General features: G+C 38.7%; 1 protein-coding gene across 1 annotated transcript in view; it reads right to left on the reverse strand.

The window, feature by feature from the left end:
- DOK5 (docking protein 5) overlaps window positions 1-20996 on the reverse strand; it is a 64200-nt gene that overhangs the window by 13726 nt on the left and 29478 nt on the right. Inside the window, exon 2 of the mRNA XM_063297031.1 lies at window positions 8451-8558. Coding sequence (XP_063153101.1) covers window positions 8451-8558 — 108 coding nt within the window. The remainder of the gene's footprint in view (window positions 1-8450; window positions 8559-20996) is intronic.

Raw genomic sequence — 20996 nt, forward strand, 5'->3', positions numbered from 1 at the left:
ATGCATACATACCTCTTCTCCCTGGGGGTGAGCAACACTGTACAGATTACACAAAAGGAGTAAGAAGTAGTAAGCTAAATAAATTAAAGGCATTAAATAAGAAACAGAAAGCTGCTAAATCTAGTTAACCAATACACCATTCACTGTTCTTCTCTATATCTTTCTATTCTTGCCAACCATCCTTGTTTGCCTTGTTCTATACATTTCTCATCTATCTTTCTGAGGATCCCATCAACTCTAACCATAGCTTTCTCAGTTTCCCCCTTCCTCTTAAGCCATTCATTCTTCCTTGACATATTTGTTTTGTGATTCAGTCCTCATTGATTCTGCCTTTATGACCAAACCATATCAATGCATTTCTTTCATCCATTTTTATACTCAATCCATAGTCATTCAGCACCCAGTCATTCTTGACCCCATCTTTTCTTCTTTGATTGCACACACATCTGAAGTAATCCATTTAAACTGCATTCAGTCCTCACTTCCATATACCAAAGTGGGAAAAAGCATGCTCTTAGGATTTATACCTTCCTCTTCCATTTTTTTTCTTGATCACTAACTTTTATAGCATTGGCTTCCCCTCTACTTTTCAACATTATACTATCAACCCTCTAAAATGCTCCTTCCAGCATCCCATCACTTCAGTTTCATCCAAAATAATTTCATACTTTTATTTTTAATTTCATTTACTCTGCTGGAGACTCCTTGTTTAGCCTTCCTCACCTACTTCCAAAACAACTTTTAATTCCATTAAAATGCTCTGCATTTTCTCTGCGTTTTTTCATCTTCATTCCCTAGCGCTCTCTTTGACTAAATAATTGGCAACTATCAGTTACTTTTATAAAAGACTGGAAACCCTTTATAGACTTTTTGCTCAAAACAGATAAAAGTGAACTGCTGATTTTGGCATGTATTGATTAAAAAGGTTTATTTATGGGAAGAAGGCAACCATGATATGCAATATGGGAGGGTGGAGATGGTAACTGCTATGTTTGTAACTGCTGCAAAGAAGATCGGAAGCTGCTTCTTTAGATATCTTTCTTTTCCTTGCTTTTTTGTTATTCTTCACTTTTTCCTTTACCCTTTATATTTTCATTAGTTTTTGGTTCAGTGTACTGGGTAGACCTGGCAACTATCCAAACTGGCATTCCATGAATGCAGACATAGCGTATTATGGACTTCTAGCTTGACTTAAATACTTTTAAAGACCTCCAGTTTTAAAGAAGACTCATCCACCCTCTCGGCTTTCACAAAACAAGCAGAAGAAGCCAAGTAGGCAGGAATCACCCCCTTCCAACTAGGAGCCATGCTGACATTTAAATTTCCTTTCTGGATAGGCACTGCACTAGGAGAAACCATATGCAGTGGTGTGTAGTATCATCTCCCGTGCACGTTTTCCCTGGCTTGGTAGTGACCTTTCTCTCTGCTTTAATCTTTCCTGTCATGTGATCTTGGCCATAAGAGAATATGAGCCTGGAAAGCAGAGCAGAAAGCTTGGGCTTATCCAAAAAGGCATTATTTTCCAAGAGAAGCCTAGCTCACCTTCTGAATAGACTGAAAATGCCAAGAAAACTCTTATTGACAATCACAGCGCTTTTTACAAATGAAATGCTAGAAAGAAAGATACTCCAACATTCACAAGAAATGGGTGGGTAGGAAAAAAATGGTTGGGGAGTGCTCTGTACCCCCAAAACCACATTAAACAGTATTTAGCTATCATATGCGTTGAATGAAAGCTGCCTAACTCTCTTCCAAAGAAGGTCAAGGCATTCTGCGCATTTCAACAGGCATAATTCAGTTTCACTGCTAAGCTACGGTACATAAACCAAGAGTTCCTCATTACCATACCTGAATATGCCCATAAAGCTTAACAAAATCCTTGTTTCCTTGTTGTCAAGAAAGGTTTCTCAAGCCTGGGATACCAGAAAGAAAGAGGTATTTATAGGAACTAGGCATTGACTTATTCTCCATAGCACATGAGGGCAGGACAAGAAGCCATGGGTGGAAGCTCATCAGAGGGAGATCCAACCTGGAAATAAGGAGGAATTTCCTGACATGGAGAACTATTATGCAGTGGAACAGCTGGCCTCCCGGAGCTGTGGGTGCTCCATCACTGGAGGTTTTCAAGAAAAGACTGGACAACGACTTGTCCGAGATGGTATGAGGATTCCTGCCTGGGGCAGGGGGTTGGACTAGAAGACCTCCAAGGTCCCTTCCAACCCTGTGATTCCAGGATTCTATGATTCTAACTGGGGGTGGGGATCAGACTTTAAATACAGAGTTAAGATGAGAATGTCATAGCACATAATCAGTAAAGGGTTGCTTCTCCTTGGGAAGAAAAGACTCAGAATCAGAGACCTTTCTTTTACTTGTAAGAATGGAATGCAAAGGTGATTATACATGCACACAAACACACACACACACACACACCCATCGCTAGGTGTGTTATTGGAAACTAACTTCCTTTTTTTCTCAATTAGCTATAACACTTTGTCTTTGGTAACATATTTTTTTCCAGCCTGCTGAAATCTGAATTCTGTTTTTGAACACTTATTCCATCTCTTTGTGAAGGTAACTGGATACAGATGAGATGCAGTATGATCTATTGGCTGCCTGTGATGGCTTTATGATGTTTAGGAGAGAACGATGTAATAAAAAAGATGTTTCCCAATCTATTCCCATTATCAATTCATCCTTAAAGGTCAGGCACTGAAAGAGCAATTGCTCTGCTGAAATTTAAAATGAAGAACGATGGATTTCAACATACATTTTGCAAGCCTCACTTCACATCTGGTGCTTCAAAGTTCATCCATCTGAAGAGCAAAATTTGTTTTCTTTGGGTTACTTTTTCTTCCCAAATCTGTACTTTTTCAGTTCATAAAGCAGACAATGAAGATTGTTCATCCCCAGTGACCATTATCTACAGTGAACAAGGTTCTGTTCCATACCACAGATATCAAACAAGATTAATCTTCTGAACCCGACAGCCTGACTCAAATGTTTGGGAACCAGATAGTACATCAATTAGGCAGAGTTTTTCATTCCAAATTCCAAAAGAGACAATGGTATCTGGAATGGAATCTGAAATCACACTGGATGTTTTCAGAGAAGCCAAGTACAAACTATTGACATCTTGGGAAAGAGCAAAGGCCCTTCCAACATAGAGCTCAACTCATAGGTGAGAGGTGAGTACAACAGGCCTCTTACACTGTTGCTCATTGTTAATTTCAATTAAGCTACTTATTTAGAATGATAATAGAATATAGCAAAGGCCAATAAACATGGATAGCCTGAACCTTAATGAATTTCTATAACTCCCTTGTGGTGGTAGATTTCATAGTTTGTATTGGGCAAACAAAGATTTCCCTTTAATCTGAGTTTCCACCGGTTATGTGTGTGGGCATAGTTGTCAAAAAACTCAAGGTGGTGGCCACAATCACATGATCAAAGCCCGAGAATGTATGCAAAAACAGATGGGGCTTCAATTGCACTGTTTTTAGGCATTGTGATTTTTCTGATCACTCCTTCAGACATACTCGAATCGCCCTGCATATAGTTTCAGTGAATGACTGCAAGTTCTAATATTGTGAGAATGTCTCTCTAGCTACCTTTTCTATAATCAGCCAACTTTATGTACCTACGTATGACTCCCTGTACCTACCAGCCCTAGACAACTTTCTTTGGGTCAATGGCCACAACTTCCTCATTTAGACATCTGATGTTATTAGAAGGGTGCAGACATCACAGGATGGAGCCTTCTTGGGGGGGTTTAAGGTAGTGTAAATGGTTTAATAATTAAATTAGTGAAATGAAGATGCCTGGCCTCCCAGAGACCTCTCACATTTTATTTAGAGGGGAAAAAAAGGTGTCCCTGAAAACTAGCCATTTTGCCATGGATCTTAGGATGCTACAGAGTGCCAATGAGGCTTGAAGGCCATGGTGCCCACAGCTACCCTAAATTTGAAAGCCCCAAATGTGGTGCCAGTTCGCAAAGGGTAACTGCTGTAATCTTCCAATAATCCCCTTCTACCTTTGCTATCTTTTGTTACTTAAAATTAAACTGGTCAGACTTGAACTGAGAACACATTTCTGATACGAACTGGGGGATTTATACACAATTTGTCTTAATCATGGCTTGGATCCTGAATTTTGTTCCATACAAGGAAGAGTTTACAATCAGATGAAGAAGCATTCTAGCAACCTCCATCCACAGGCCATTCCTGATGATGGAAAAGTTCATCCAAGGCCACATATCTATAAATATGAGTGTTAGTTATAAATTAGCCTAAGACATCATCAAATTGGATAAGCATAAGTCAGCTGAACAACTGCAACAAATCATTAAAGTGATAAGAAAAACTTATCAGTTCCGGCTTTGCAAAATTAAAGCAAACTTCAGTCTGTGATGCTTATTGGAACACATCATTAATTTCAATAACTTCAGTAACAGCTGTTCAAGTTTTATAATTCTGAATCTAAACATAGGAAACATTATATAATTAGATCTTCTTAGTGATGGCATCCCCAATTCTCCCCACCCACCACCGCCCTGCAGTAGATTCCAAATTGTTGAGTTCTTGATGATAATTTTTTTATATATAACATAGTGGTAATTTTAGATACTTATGTTTTACACTTTATACTTAATATATTCTCATTTAGTATAGCCTGTATCTTAGATTGCACTTATAGAGTCTAGTCAGATAGTCTATAAATGTATTTTAATTTTATTTTAATTTTTATCTCCTTATTTTATCCTATGTTGTTATCATTTTAAGACAGAATATGTATATTTCACAGAAGATTATCCTTGTACTGGTCTAAGACTGCAATAAATTATGATTGATTGATAATTGAAAATATGTATTCACCTGGACTTAACAAAAACTTTCAGAACTAGTCTAAACTTTAAGCTAAATGGGAAAAAAATATATAGGCACCTTCAATTCAAGCTCAATTCCTAGTAACATATATGATATACCCATGCAGTTTTCTTGGCATAATATAAAAGTGGTTCTCCAGCACCTTCTTCTGGATTTTTTTTTAACTTCCCAGTCTAACATACAAAATATACAAATAGACTTAATAATAACAACAGCCATTAGGTAACCAAAATCAAGACGACAGAAAAAAGTAAGTTAATAAACTTATGATTAAAACTTACTTATTCTGCTTCTGATGTCCTAGTACAGCCTTAATAGACATTTTCTGATAAAATTTATCCCCAGGATGTGATCATAACAGCAATTTTGTTGGAGGGTAGTAACTCTGAATTGCAGAAACTATTTTGGGAAGAAATAAAGTCCCCTTTTGAGAGAAGAGGAGAATGTTTAAATGGTTCTGATACTATATTCAGGCTCTATTTCCCTCATCATTCAGAGAGCTAGGGATGTACCACTTATATTTTGCATTACTATGAAGAGTGGGAGAGAGAAAATAATTCAAGATTTGTATCAATAATATGTCTACTCAGTATTGTTTCAAATGACATAAGTTCTGCGCCAACCTGAAATTTTATTGCTCTAAAGATGGATCCCCACAATTTCTATAGACAAACAAATGAGGAAGATAAAGAATTGTTGGTCAGAATTAAAATGTATCTTTATTAAGGTCCTCAGCAAAACAAATGCAGGCACATAGCGCAACAGACAAAGAAAAGAACCAACATATTCAATACATACACAGTAATAGTTATCATAGTACAGAGTAACAAGGAACTGGACTAACCAGCATAGGCATTTCAAATCATAGGCTCTCTGTTTTTCCATATCAAATGGCACATTTAATTATGTGATGTAAATTAACAATGGCCAGACCTCTGGGTCAATATCTGTATGCAGCAGCACAGAATTTTGTCATGTTGAGAGGAATTGATGAGTCTGTAGCCTTTTTTCCATTTTTTTTCCCCATGACTTTTGCACATGGCTTCAAATATCCATTAAGTTTTTATTTCCAAAGATTTCAAGCGTGGCACATAACTGCAAAGCTTTAATAATCAATATTATATACATTATGCATCAGGCAAATGTAGATGGGGGTAAATTTAAGGAGATTTAAGGAGATTCAAATGCAGTTTCCACATGACTTTTATTTCTTAAATGTTTCTCAAGCCAAATAAAAATGGATTGGCTACCAGAAGCTTATCTTTTTGCTCCAAGGCTCCTAAACGCCACACCTAAATCCCATTTTTCTAATATTTTAAGCTGTACTGCCAAAGCTTAAAAAATAAGTAAAGGGTCTAATATAGTTACTATAGCACTGCATGGAATTACACATATATTTTCCCAGACACAATGCGTGATTCCCAAATAATAGGGACACATACATTCTCTCTCTCTCTCTCTCTCTCTCTCTCTCTCACACACACACACACACACACACACACACACTTATTTATTTAAAATGCTTATAAGCCACTCCCAACTGGGTCTTGTACCCATCCTCAAATCCATAACTTGGGTTAAAAACAGGAACACAAATAGACAAGATAAATATCAGGAACATAATGAAAATCAAAAGTGAAAATCATAAATCACCATATATAAACCAGGAATCTAAATACTGAAAACCAACAGACAAACTCCTTATGAAGAAGAATAGTCACAACAACCCAGATCCCAAGATGGAAAAACCAAATATTTAGAGACTTTCTGAAAGACAGACAGGAAGGGGCCATTTGAACATCTGTACCAGAAAAAGGGGACAGCAACTGAAAATACATGCTTCTGTGGCTCCCAAAGATGACAATCCTTGCTCAAAGGAAGATGGAGATGTAAGCGTCAGGCAGATTCATTTAGCCAGGCTGTACCCAGCAAGTATATTCCAGAAAGTACTGAACAGTTCTATTAATACACTTCCAATTGTTCAAATGTTCTCAGAATGGGCCTTGCATTTCTATTTATACCTTTCCTGAACCTCAGAGATTTATACAACTGATTAAAAATGCTAGACGTTTTCTCCTAGATGTATGGTAGGTTAAAAAAAAAAGGATGCTAACTCTGCTTTCAAAATCATACAATATTGTAACAACAATAACGATCTGAAGCCAAAGTCTCATCCAATCTTGAATGAAGCCACTAAAATCTCAAAACCCAACTAATCTGTGTAGTAAGATTCCTCAGTGCTTCTGCTTATATTTGGACAGTTAAGTGTCATGAGTACTGATGGTGGGCAGGAGGGGGCCCCTACCCAGGGGGGGAAACGCATGCATAGTAGCGAGGAATTGAGCTGTCATTCAAAGAAACCCAGAACAGACCTGCCTTGACTTTGGGGGTTTATCTGGTTGGGTTTTCCCATGCTTCTTCAGTTTGGTAGGATTTCCTGTCTACTATAGCAGTAATAAAACACTAGAGACCTATTCCTCGTCTCGGTGTGGACAGTAAGTCTGAGAATTCTCACTGAGCTTAGCCAATATGTATCTTGACTGGAAAGTGTAGGAATTGTAGCCAGAACACATTTGGAGGCTACTAAAGAAGATGGCTCTGTGTGTATAACAGGAACAATGAAGTATGCCGAACACAGAGAGACCCAGTGAAATTATTTGTAATATATTGTATAAGCTATGTTCCCAGGCACGGGGGTTAGAACGTCAGTTAGAGCCCATGATATGGTTATGCTGATGGATGTTTCTTGTTTTATCTTGTTATCTTGTTTTATCTTGGCTGCCAGTTATGTATTTATGTATTCATTTTTTCATTATGTTTTGTTTGTAACTGTTGCCAGTCGCCCAGTCACCGTGCTGAGAAGGGTAGCCTTATAAATGGAATGAATGAATGAAACAAAAATACATAACGAAGACAAAAAGTAGGATCAAATTTAGGTATATTGATGTACTGGGCATAATATCATCCACTGCCCAGAATAAATTCATACCAGCACCCTAACTACATCACCACCCCAAAATCTGAAACAGGAATACTAAATATTTTGTTACAAATTCTCTTAATAATAAAGAAATTGCAAACAAAATTCTTAATATCATAACATCTATCATTTGACAAAGCATGGAATATTGTGTCAAATACCAAACCATTTTCATCTTTTTTTTTGAGGGTTTTTTTTTGCTCCTTTAGTATATTGATTATATTCACAGTTAACTGGAAGGGCAGAAGACCATTAAAAATATATGCCTTAATATAGGTTTAGGTAATATGACTAAGGTTGGGGCAAGGAATGATAATAGTCAAGGTGGTGGCTCTGATGTCATGGTCACAGCTACCAACTTGATTTCCTTTACCCCCTCCCCCAGATATCCCTAGATTAAGTGCTAATAAAATCAGAGCAACCCCACTTTTTTTCATTATTTCTGTTTAAATGTCAGTAAATTGTGTATATCTTTAGATGAATTGGCACAAAAGATCAATTCAACTGTGGAAGTTATTTACATAGGATTTCATCACAGCAAGAAACTGGGGGAGAAGCATCTTATCCAGCTCTTTAACTCTTCTTACCTTGTGATAACATCTGAAGTATGCAGCACGCTCATCTGAAAATTTCTCCATTCTTTTGGGCCCTTTGCTAGATGCTTTCTTCAAGACTAGCCAGCATCTCTGATAAATCTATAAAAAAAAAACACACACACAGACACATACTTCCCCATGACTTGTATGACAGTGATTTTATGTAAATGTGAACTTATATCTGTACACACCTACCCATCTAGATATCTTTAAATCCTGCATCCAGGATTTAAAATTAAGTCCTATGCAATTTGTCCCAGTGATTTCAAGAGAACTGAAATTCAACTATTTCTGGACCCATCTCAGCTATTACACCTCACAAACTACATCTTAGTTTGAGTTAAGAGCTGTTACAGACCAGTAAATAATTCAAAAACATTGTGCAACCACAAAGATTTTCAGATGTTCTGTACTCACCTCTTCATTTTTTTCTCATGCATTCACTCATTAATTCATAACAGACAGGGAAGCCCTATTCCTGAATGACCCTTTTATGCTCTTTTGTTTCAATGGCCCTGAGAAGTTCATAGATACCACAAGGATGCCTTCTGTAACTTTTTTGCTATGCAGTGTTTTCATGTCACTTATCTCTCTCAGATACTACATATGGGATAAAACATATTTTAGTATTTCTAGGTTGCTCTCAGTGAGATTTTATTTTTCAAGCCCAACTGATTGTCATAGCATTTTAGAAAGCAAGGAGTGATATTAGTATCAGTTATTGTCATCCTCTAGATCAGTTCTTTTTAAAGTGGCGGTAGTTTGGCCATATCCAAGGGTAATGGAGTAATTTGTACTTGCTTCTTTGTGAGTTGAGGATCTGGTGTGAGACTGCTGCTGCTGAGACACCTGTGTAAATCAATAGAGTCAGGTGGGGGTTGGTCACTACATTATTTGAGACCAGGAAAATGGGTAAATTGGGTTAAGAACAACAGCTCTAGATACGTCCACACATCTTAAAGTTTCCAAGTTTGAAAAACACTGATCTAGATCATAAGATTGGCTCCACCAGTAATTCAGGAGAACTTTTCAGGACTGCTTTTATCATAAGGTACATCAAGGAGGCTGCTTGATGTGACAGCTACTCTGCCATTGCAGAATGGAATGCAGAACCAGAGATGGTGAGTGAATTACTGATGCCATGTCAACCTTGCAAACGATTCTGTCAAAGTCAGGTGCAATCTGACCCATTGCCTGCATTAAAATATAATTAAATTGTTATTGTGCTCAGTTTCTGTGCATGCAACACAAGAAGGCAAATTGGGGGAGGAGGGCTATTCCATTTTATTTCATGCAACAGAACATCACTGAATAGTCCTGATGTCCCCTCCACAATTACTTATTATCCAAACATTTACATCGGTAGGATGTCACTCTCCTTCGATCTGAGTAAGGCTGTGCTTCTGGACCAAATACCTAAAATCTTACAAGCCTGTATTCTCAAGGAAGTGTCAGAACAGCACTGATCAACAGCTGGAAAGGGGAATGCAAGCTCTGCCTCATTCATTATGATGTTGATGATTATGTGCCATCAAGTCATTGTCGACTCCTAGGGACTGCATTTTTAGATTTTCTCCAGGACAATCTGTCCCTAACCTAGTCTTTCAGTCTTCCCACACTTCACCCATCGCCACTGTAACTGAGTTCATCCACCCTGCTGCTAGTCATCCTCTTCTTCTCTTTCCTTCCACATTTCCAGCATTAGAGCCGTATCTAGAGAGCTACATCTTCATATAATGATGTCACATAAATGTACTAAAGAGGTGGACGCTTCAGGACAATGCAGCTTGAGTCATTTTATCAGAACCTGCAGATGCCAAGGGGAGAGCATAGGATTGGGAGGGTCTTGAGAAAGGTTGGGTTCAGATGTACTGTTACTGTCTTTTTTCCCCCTTTTTGCATGGGTTATTTTTTTTTTAAAATGTTTTAACCTTATGTTATCCATTCAATCACAATTTCCAAATTGAGTGGCCATAAAAATGATTAAATATTATCAGGAAGATGAAATGTAGGTTGGGAGGGTCTTCAGTAAGGACAGTATGGTTAGAAACATCTGAAGATTTTGATGAACAAGGGTAAATGCCTAGGTCGCCTGATTGCTATGCTTTGATATGGTGGAATGGTGGAAGATAAATTTATTTAGTTTATTTTTCAAATTTCTCTCCCGAAAAGGGGACTTTTGGGGAACTAATTCTCAGGATGATAACGTTTATTCATTGACCCTGTAAGCCAGTTGTAATCATATAATGACAAGCACTACCTCTGATTTAGTGTACATTTATTATATAATCTCCAGCTGAGATTGTCTTTAAAAAATGCAGATCTCATAGTTGAAACACCTAGCGGAATTTTTGGACTCTCCCCAGCTCTTTGTTTTTTCTTGTCTGATGAAGAGCTTTGCTCTGTTCAGTCCTGATAAATGTACTGATGTACTATGGTTAATGGACTTTTTAAAACTTTACTGGCTTACTCTACAGAAGCAAGGAACACCTGATTCCACACAAGGACAACTAAATCCAACGCCACCAAGGGTCTAAGCTAAATTAAATGGATACAACTGACACTACATTTAAGATGCAGTTTGGTCTAGTGGTTAAGGCACCAGGCTAGAAACCAGGCAACTGTGAGTTCTAGTCCCGCCTGAGGCATGAAAGCCAGCTGGGCCAGTCCCTCTCTCTCAGCCCAACTCACCTCACAGGGTTGTTGTTGTAGGGAAAATAGTAGGAGGAAGGAGTATTAGGTATGTTCACTGCCTTGAGTTATTTGTAAAAATAATAAAGGCAAGATAGAAAACTAATTAATTAATTACTTAAAATAATCTAAAGGTGCAAGTTTTGTAGCTACAGGGTGTATACTATTTCACACTTCAAAACAGCAACAGTTATTAACACACTATCCAGCTTGTTCTTTGTTAAAATTCATTGCCTTGGAAACTTGTCCTGCTGTGGCTTTAGAAGCCAGCGTACCAGTAAGTGCATCATACTTGTAAGTGTGAGATTTGTAGGCGTTCTTAAAAATTACAGGTGGGTGGATGAAATCTCCAGAACAGAAATTTGAAGGATACAAGAATAAACTTCAGTTTTCAGTACTTCCATCTTTCAACCAGGGCATATGCAATCAAACCATCTTTTGGTTCAACATATATATTGATTCAACTTACTATGGTTAAACCAATGGCAGAAAGTTTTGGAATTTTGTGAACATGCTACAAAAGGATCGCCATTCTACATGCAGATGGTCACATAACACCTATGTGTCATAAGGCAAACCAGTGAGACTTTTCCCTCTCAAGGCCCTCGTGTTATATCTTTTTTCTGGGCAGGTGAGCTTTTGTCTAGACAAAGCACTGGACCGAAATCCCCCCAGCTGCATTTTCTAAGAATACCTATAGGATCTTTTTAAAGCTCATAGGCTATTTTAAATTAAAATCATGCTGGAAGAACAGTGATTAGCTGAGAAAAGTAATGGAGAGCAGGTACTCTGTTTGGCAAAATAAGGCCAGTTGGAACATGCATTATGGAATTCTAAAATAAACTCTGCTGTGTATGTAATGTGTATGTAATGTGATGAGACACAAATGTTGAGAATTTTCTGGAAGGGTGCATGGTATAGGGCATGTTGTCAATTACTTTATTCTTATCACAAAGGAAGAGGACATCAGTGGACTGAAGTCTGGAGCAACATCTTCTCTAGTCCATCTTGATATCAGGTAAGGTATCAGCAGTCCATCATCAGTGTAATATTTCTAGCAGATCTCTTATAGGCATCTTCTCTGCTTACTAGGATATGCTAGGTATTGAACCTGGAACTCTCTACATTCCAAGTGTTTTTTTCTATCATTGACCTATAGTTTATTTTCCTCCATAAGCCCAACAGTAAATTAAATGGAAAGTTAAAAACAGTAGAGTAGAAGATTACAATTATCTATTCCCAACATTATATTGGACACAATTTGCAAGTAGCTATCCTATTTATAGGAGGTAACATGAAAGTATATTGGGAAAGGGGACAGGAATTATGGTTAAAAATGGTATTTATGCCTTCATTATCAGAACATTGTTAGAAGGAATACATTCTACCCCATAAAATGACCATTAAAAAGGCTATTCTCTTCACAATCCTCAACTATAATTATATGCATTCTGGTTTTACATCCCTATTTCTACTATGTTTTCTCTAGACTTCTTATATCATACATCACATAAGCCACAGCCAGGAATGAAAGAGCTACTTGGTGTAAATTTTCTAAAGTTTTTTTTTTTTTTTCCAATTTTGCCAAATCACATTACCAAGGGCTGCTGAATGCCCTCTTAAATATCAAATATGTTTGCCATATGCCTAGAGATCTGCTCTTTGGGAAATACAGCTCAAGCCCAAAACCTTTTGAAATGCATGAAATAAACTGTATTCTATTTGGATTATAGCCCATTTTGGAAGTTTTAAAAAGAATTGCCTTACTGACCCCAAAAGGCATTAATTAGATCTTCTGTGAGCAAAGCCTCGGATCTACCATTCTGTTGTTTTTCTCTAGTTGCTGAAATCTCACATTAGGGATGTGAGATATTGAAAATGCACACTATCATAACAGAAGAATGGTGATGCTTGATTGTAAAATGATATTGCAGGGTTAAGAAATCAAGATCTCTATAAAAAGTATAGAGGAGCTTCCTAAGTCTCACCATCCCCAGGTGGTTATAGGATGAGAAGGAAGGAAGGAAGGAATGTGAGCGGTGGATGAATAGTTTGTGTCTTAAAATAACCCCAGTATTATTTGCAAAGGTTAAGCATGATTGTTTGAATCTGTAATGCCAGCAGCTAGCGGGCAAGCATGCTTATTTTGTTAAGGATAATCACAATACTGCAGAGAAGGAATTTGCTTTCTCTCAGACTAAAATCATTATTATTTCTTCTTTCTGTAAATCTATGAATCAAAACTCCAGGGCCTGTTACTCTGCCCTGAAATCTTTGGTGGCATCCTGCTGTTTATACTAGGAGTTATGTTAATTTGGGTGGCATTTATGAAAAGGTTAGTAGACATCACATCACTATTCTGATTTTTTTTTTCTTTTCAATTCAGGGACTCCAGGAAATATTTCTCTCCACACAGCCCCTGACTAAATAGGCAGGAATTTACTAAGGGCAAAAGAACTGAATAGCTTTGATTCCTTTCAATGGGCTCATTAAGGGAAGCTCTTCAGAGTCCTTTGCCATCTCTGCTTTTTGTCATTCTTCATACTAGATTCCTGTATCTAGTGATTTTTCCATCTTTAATGTTGGATGGGTAACACTCCCCCAGGCAGACTTGGTACACAGTCTGGGAGTTTCGCCTTCTCTCAAGAAGCAGATGGCAGCTGTGGCCAGGAGACCCTTTGCACAATTACATTTGTATGCCAGTTGTACGCTGCCCAGAGTCGCTTCGTGTGAGATGGGCAGCCATATAAATATGATAAATAAATGAATAAATCAATCAATGATCATGGCCAGTCATACCATAGTCACCTCTGTTGCCACACACTCTACATGGGGCTGCCCTTGAAGAGCATTCAGAAGCTTCAGCTGGTCCAGAATGCAACACCATGTGCAGTATGGGAGCTCCATGTTAGACCCACATAACCCAGCTGCTGTGTGAGCTGCACTAGCTCCTTCTGGGCTTCTAGGTGCAATTAGTGTTGATTGTCACTTTTAAAACCAGGCATGACACAGGGCCAGGTTACTTAAGGGACCACCCATCCCTGATGGTTTCCGCCTGTCCTGTCAAATCAGGCAGAGTAGGCATGCTCTGGGTCACATAAGTGAAGTGCTCTCACTTGCTGGGCTTCAGGAAGTTGCCTTCTCTGGCATAGTATCTGTCTTGTGGAATATCTTCCCCACAAGAGAAAGACAAGCCCAATCCTGCTGACCTTCCAGAAGGCTCTGAAGACCTAGCTCTACCCTCAAGCACTGGGGCTCTGTTTTTGATGGGGCTCTGGAGTGGGCGTGGTTTTGCTTGATATGTTGATAATGCATTTAGGGGCCTTGACCCAGTTTCTTTTTAATGGATTTGTATAGTATGGTGAATGGTTTTATTTTTGTTTGCCACCCAGAATTCCCCAAGTAGATGAGTAGCTACATGCATCTGTTAAATAATTAAACAAATAGTTCTAGTTCATAATAATAAAACAAAAAAGACAAAAAATGGAATAGTAGGTGCATTTGCATAACATGTTAAATCATTCCAGGCAGTTAATTTATGTTCCTCCCACACAATCATATTCAGTAACTCCTGTTTGAATAAACATGTCATGCAAAAGTAAGATGACTGCCATTTTCATCTTGAAACAACATTTGTGCATCAAGGGGAAAAAATGTGGTTTCAACTTCCTGTTAACATGACATGTTCATGAGAATGCTTGATCTTTAAGTATTGCCAACCACAGTTAAGGAGCCACATAAGACACTTATAAAGAGATGGCAGACCATTCATGTATTTCCACCATTCTGAGGCCAGAAACACATGGAAATTGTAGAGTTAGCCATACAATGTGCTTAAGAACAAAACTATCCCACCAAACCTAGGAAAAGGGAAACAGAGCCCACTCTTGATTTAAGTTATGGTTTACTGAAATGGCTAAGAATGGTTTCTAGTTCTGGTATATTTTAGTTAACCACAGTTTTTACTAACTGTGGTTCAGATATAACCAAAAAGATGACAGTTTAAATTTGCAAATAGCTGCTTGCAGTATACTCTTGACCACAGTAGGAATACATGAACACATTCACAAGCTATAGTTTAACATTCCAGTTTAAAAAATCTAGTGTACTAGATTTCACTATCAAGTGCACGCTGAGGGAAATAGAAAACCCCAATTTATGTCTACACTGATAAATTCTAAGGGGCAATAACAGATCAGCAAATAAATCCTAGAGATGTGGCAGGTGTCTTGGTGAGGACATCACTGCGCACAACTTCTGTCAATGGGAACCATCAACAAAGGGATCAGAAATAAAGCTGCCAATTTTGACATGTTTTACATGTTTGTTAGTGGCACATGGAAAAAGCGTATATAATTCTAATCACCACCACCCAGTAAGATATTGTTGCACAATAAATAGCATAAGGACCTTCAAAAACTTTTCTATTAGAAATTTTACAATTTGGGAGCCTCCTTAACTTAAAAAAGGTATATTTTAAAAAGCAGTAGATCAACAGAGATATACAAAATTATGCATGGCAGGAACAAAATAATTCTTGAATGTGGGGTCATCCAATGAAGCTGAATGATGGAAAGCAGGCAATCCTCGACTTATGACCACAACTGGGACCAGAACTTCTGTTGCTAAGGGATGTGGTCATTAAGTGAGTCATGCCAGATTTTACAATCTTTTTGCTGCAGTTAAGCAAATCTGGCTTCCCCCATTGACTTTGCTTGTTGAGAAGGCTGCAAATGATGATCATGTGACCCTGGGATGCTGCAACTGTCATAAATACATGCTGGTTGCCAAATGCACAAATTTTGATCATGTGACCATGGGGGACATTGCAACAGTTGTAAGTGTGAAGACAGGTCACAAGTCTCTTTTTCAGCACCGTCATAACTTTGGTCATTAAATGAATGGTTGTAAGTTGAGGACTACCTATATAGAGGATGCTCATGAAATATCAGTACAGGTATAGCAAATGAATATAATTTGGGCAATCTTTCATTTAACAAGTATACATTTCTGCAGTGCTCACTGTAGCATAATAGTTCTAATTCCTAATGTAAAAAGGTAATGATAAGACAGACCTTCCTTAATCTTGATCTTGCCACGTAGTAGCAGTTGGCAATTTCAGTCAGCAAACTGTCTCACTATGTATCACTGCAACATGATTCCTCAACTATCATATCCTCTTGGAACTTAGTTTACTTCTAACTCAAAGGAAAAATTATCTGGCAGACCCGTCTGTCATTCTAAGCACTATGGCTTTTCTGGAATCTTAAACTCAGAAGGCATCTTCAATTCAAACCATTTGAATTTTCACCACAAAGGAGCCAGCAGCTGCAGAATTTTGTAATGGCTCTTTTGTGTGTGTGTGTGTGTGTGCGCGCGTGTGCGCACGCGTACATGCGTGCGTGCACGCATGCGCCTTCAAGTTGTTTTTTTACTCCTGGTGGCTGCCTGGTCAAGTCTCTGCAGTTTTCTTGACAAGATTTTCAGAAGTGGTTTGCCATTGCCTCCTTCCAAGGGCTGAGAGAAAGTGACTGGCCCAATGTCACCAGCTGACTTTGTGCCTAAGACAGGAATAGAACTCACAGTCTCCTAGTTTCTAGCCCAGTGCCTTAACCACTACACCAAGCTGGCTCTCAATGGCTCTTAGACAGTTCCTAAACAAACAAAATTAACAACCTAACTATACCAGTTGGCTTTCAGAATGCATCTGTAGTTTCTGAAGATAACAGCTCTTTCTGGGTGCACCCCATTAAGTCCCTGCCCCAGGGATCCATCCACAATCCTACCTGAAGTAAACCCACTTATCCAGAGGTGACTTTTCTCTTTCAGACCTGATTCTGCCCTTCTGCTAAGTGCCACTGCTTTGGATTAGCTCTTCTTGAGCTCCCCACATCTTAAAATTGCTGAGGTTGAGAAACACTGCTGTAGACCATCATAGATGGTGATTCATCAAGGCCAAACTCAATGAGCAGGGTCCACCACACATTTGATTTGGATCCGTGCTTGCTATTCCAAGCAGTAGGGAAAAATGCCTGCCACCATACCTGAAATTCAGTTAGGTGGGCCACAAATAATGAAGCAACAAGATGACCCCATTTTACTCACAAAATGACGGTGTATGTGTTCTACATTTGTTACCAACACTGAAGGAGTTACAAATTGCACTTCATGTTTAAAACTTACATCCACTCAACCTTTACCTATTCAACATTTCTACAGCTTCTGGTCTCAGATTTAGTAAAGTTGAGGAGGAAGCAATGCTATACATTGAGCAAATTAGGTAAGCTCCCAAATGTCTACCAGCAATATCCTTCAGAAGCATTTAGGTGTATAAATAAGAATCTTGAATATTAAATGTGAATTAAACATTTAATTAATTAATCTGATTAAATTATTGTTCATTAATCAAATTATTGTTTCCCTGAATGCTATCATATCTATTCACAGCAGTTATTCAGATAATCTACTGTCTGTGTCTCTGCTGTGGGTAGTAAATGAAGCTGTTTGAAGAACAGAACTCAATAGAGGTCCTCATTTTTCTCCTCTTTTTTTTAAGCTACTCTCTTTGACAAGCCATTCAGGTGATAAAACTGTTGTCAGAGCATCTAGCAGAAAGTCTCATCCCAGAGCATCAACATGTTTGGGATTTATTCCAAACATGTATTGGGAGGAGAGGAACTTCAAATTTAGTCTGCTCTTTCACTTTCCTTTGGGGAAAGTATCAAGGCTCAAAAATACAACGTATATCTTTTACATGCGAGACAGCTACAGCATCTCTGGGTAGGATTAGAAAAAAAATTTCTTTCTGAAACCTGGACAGCTGTTGGAATTAACCATTGTTCACATTACCTACTATCCCAGGAAAGGGCAGTTACCATGTTACCTACTATCCCAGGAAAGGGCAGTCTGTGACATTACAGCTGCTGATCTTCAATTCCAGGTAGGTTGGGTAATGACGAAAGAAGTTGGGGCTGAGGCTCAGCAACTTTAGAAGGCCACAACATGTCCAACCTTGTGCTACATCATTCATAAATCACAACTGGCTGGATTCACCCACTGAATTAAACTATAAACCATATACTTAGGTGTATAAAATGCATCTTATTAATAAGAGAGCTTCATTGCAAACCCTGGGATCCCTGCCTTGGAAAACCATTATCTCATCCCTTTTCCAAGAAGCAGAAGCTGGCCTGCTTCCCACTACCCCTTTCATCTTTCCAACACCACCGTTGCTGAGCCCTTGTGGAAAAAGAGGAAGGAAGGAGGGCAAGAAACTTAGTGGAGCATCTTCAAGCCGTATCGATTCTACTACAAAACCAAACCTGTGCTCAGGTGAAAATCGAGAGCAATAGCAATATTTAGAGAGTTCAGTGAAATGCACTGTCAAGATTTCATTGTTGTTATCTATAAGGATTGCAGAAAAACGCGCATAAGGACAAAAGAGGCTTAATGTATCCCTGAGTGCTGATTCTTCAAAATGATTAATTTGCTGCTTTCATGAAAGCCAAGGAATAGCAACTGCTTCACTTTTCTCTATTGATCCCAACCATATGGCAACTATTACAGCAGGCTTTTCACAGCCAAGAAGCTCAGCAGCAGCAGCAGTTCGTTCTAAACAAGGAGGATCAAATATCTGAAGGAATGCCAGGAGTAAATGGGGTTGGGTCATCTCCACCAGCCCCATACAGGCACTTAGAACCTCTTCAGCTCAACATCTGGTTAAACAAGCTGCCAATAACTAGGAAAGCTCACCCAGTGGCATTTTAAAACACTGACAAAATAAGGGGAAAAGACAATCACTAGAGTCTTACAGTAGGCCTCAGCATGGCTCTTAATTGTGATCTACACTAGAATTAAGCTTCTCATCTCAGCCTTTAAACATTTCTGCACCCTGAGCTTTGACAAATGCCTTCATACAACCAAGAAAGCGTCTTCCACATATTTTCTGTCTGCTGTGGCCTTTAGATATGTTTCACCCCCTCATCACTTTGGTAACCGATCTTGCATTTCTCCATCAAGGTCATCTTCCTTACTCTTTACAAGGACAGCATTGACCATTTCCACCCTCCAAAACTGGCTGCTGGTCTGTTCTGGCAAAGGGGAATTTAATCTTCACTGGTATTTGGTTGGATGACAGCCTGAGAACCCAAAGTCTATCATTCTGATCCATGGAGGAAGGGTAAGATACAAACAGATTAATCAATCTATACTTGCACTTCCATTTTGAGATGAAAATATTATTATTATTTTCATCGCTATCTAAAAAACAGATATAACTGTTCTAGCTTTAAATACATCAAGATATTATTTCCCTATTATCTCTTCTCATACAAAACAATCTACAATTCTCCATTCTCTCACACTCAGAACTAGAGCAAAACTGAGAGATAACAACTTCCTTAAGATCACTTATGCATGAGATGGGGGTAGGGAATCCACCACATTGCACCTAAAAGACCAGGTTGCAAGTATCCAAAAGTCACTTGGTCAGTAAGTAGGGAATTAATATAGGGATGGGTTACCCATTTCTGCCCTCCAAAAATGGCTGCTGGCCTATTCTGGCAATGGGGCATCTGGGCAGTATGGATAAGCTGGCTGAAATCTCATTCCATGCGAATTTGGTAAGCTGCTCTTTCAAAGTGCAGAGATGGTCTTCCAGAATGGAGATCTTCTACTTGGTTTTCTCTGCTGCTTCAACCACAAAAATAAGATCACAGAGAAAATATTTGAGAGACAAAATATTCTGAGAAGGCTCTCTCTCTCTCCCCTAACTAAATGCACTTCCAAGCTATATGCTTAGCTCAGTGCCAGAATACTTTTATGTACTTTTGATAAATCTGTAAAATAGATGTCATAGGGGCAGGATAGCAGCTTGTTAATAGGAAAGTGTTTCCCACTCTGTACTTCTGTTTTGCAAAGATGCTTCTCTTCTTTAAGAAAAATCTATTCATGTACAGGTAGTCCTGACTTAACAACAATTTCTTTAGTGACAGTTTGGACTTACAACAGTGCTAAAAAAAACGACTTCTGGCCAGTCCTCACTCTTATGACCATCATAGCATCCCCAGGTCACATGATCTCAATTTGGGCACTTGGCAACCAGTTCACATTTACAACCATTGCAGCATCCTGCAGTCACATGATCACCATTTTCAACCTTCCCAGACAGCTTCCAGCAAGCAAAATCAATGGGGAACTGCATGATTCACTTAACAACCACATGGTTCACTTAATGACTGTGGTGATTCACTTAACAACTGCTGCAAAAAGGTCATAAAATTAGGACGGAATTGCTTAATGACCACTTTGCTTAGCAACCAAAATTCCAGTCTGAATTGTGGTTGTTAAGTGAGGACTACCTTTAAGTAATTTCATTAGGCAAAGTTCAGTAACCCAGTTAGACATCAAGATATTTTCACCTGGCATTTTCTGCTATGCTAGACCAACCTGGGAGAACATTGAGACATAATGTTCCTACTTGTGAATGTTAGAGCACATACCAAATGTTGACATCCTAAAATTGTAATACAGTGGAATCTGATAGACTTCCTGCTCAGATTAAGAGACACTACTTAGACCTTTGTGGACTCAGTGGAATTCTATTCCATTTTCTGTGTCATGCTCTCATGCTCCCTGATCACATGTTCCCAGAACATCTGATTGGACTCGCATGCATGAATGGACTTGACACGTGTTGGGACTTGTGGGTCAGTAGAGTTGGGAGGGGGAACATGCCAGGAGTGTGAAAACGTCTTGTTTGGACTATCCCTGGTATCCTGGTCAAGCTGCCGAGCCATTGGAGACATCTGGAGGGAGCTGAGCTGACTGGCACAAACAGGGAGGCTG

The sequence above is a fragment of the Candoia aspera genome, chromosome 3 (assembly GCF_035149785.1).
Source record: "Candoia aspera isolate rCanAsp1 chromosome 3, rCanAsp1.hap2, whole genome shotgun sequence".
Lineage (NCBI taxonomy): Eukaryota > Metazoa > Chordata > Lepidosauria > Squamata > Boidae > Candoia > Candoia aspera.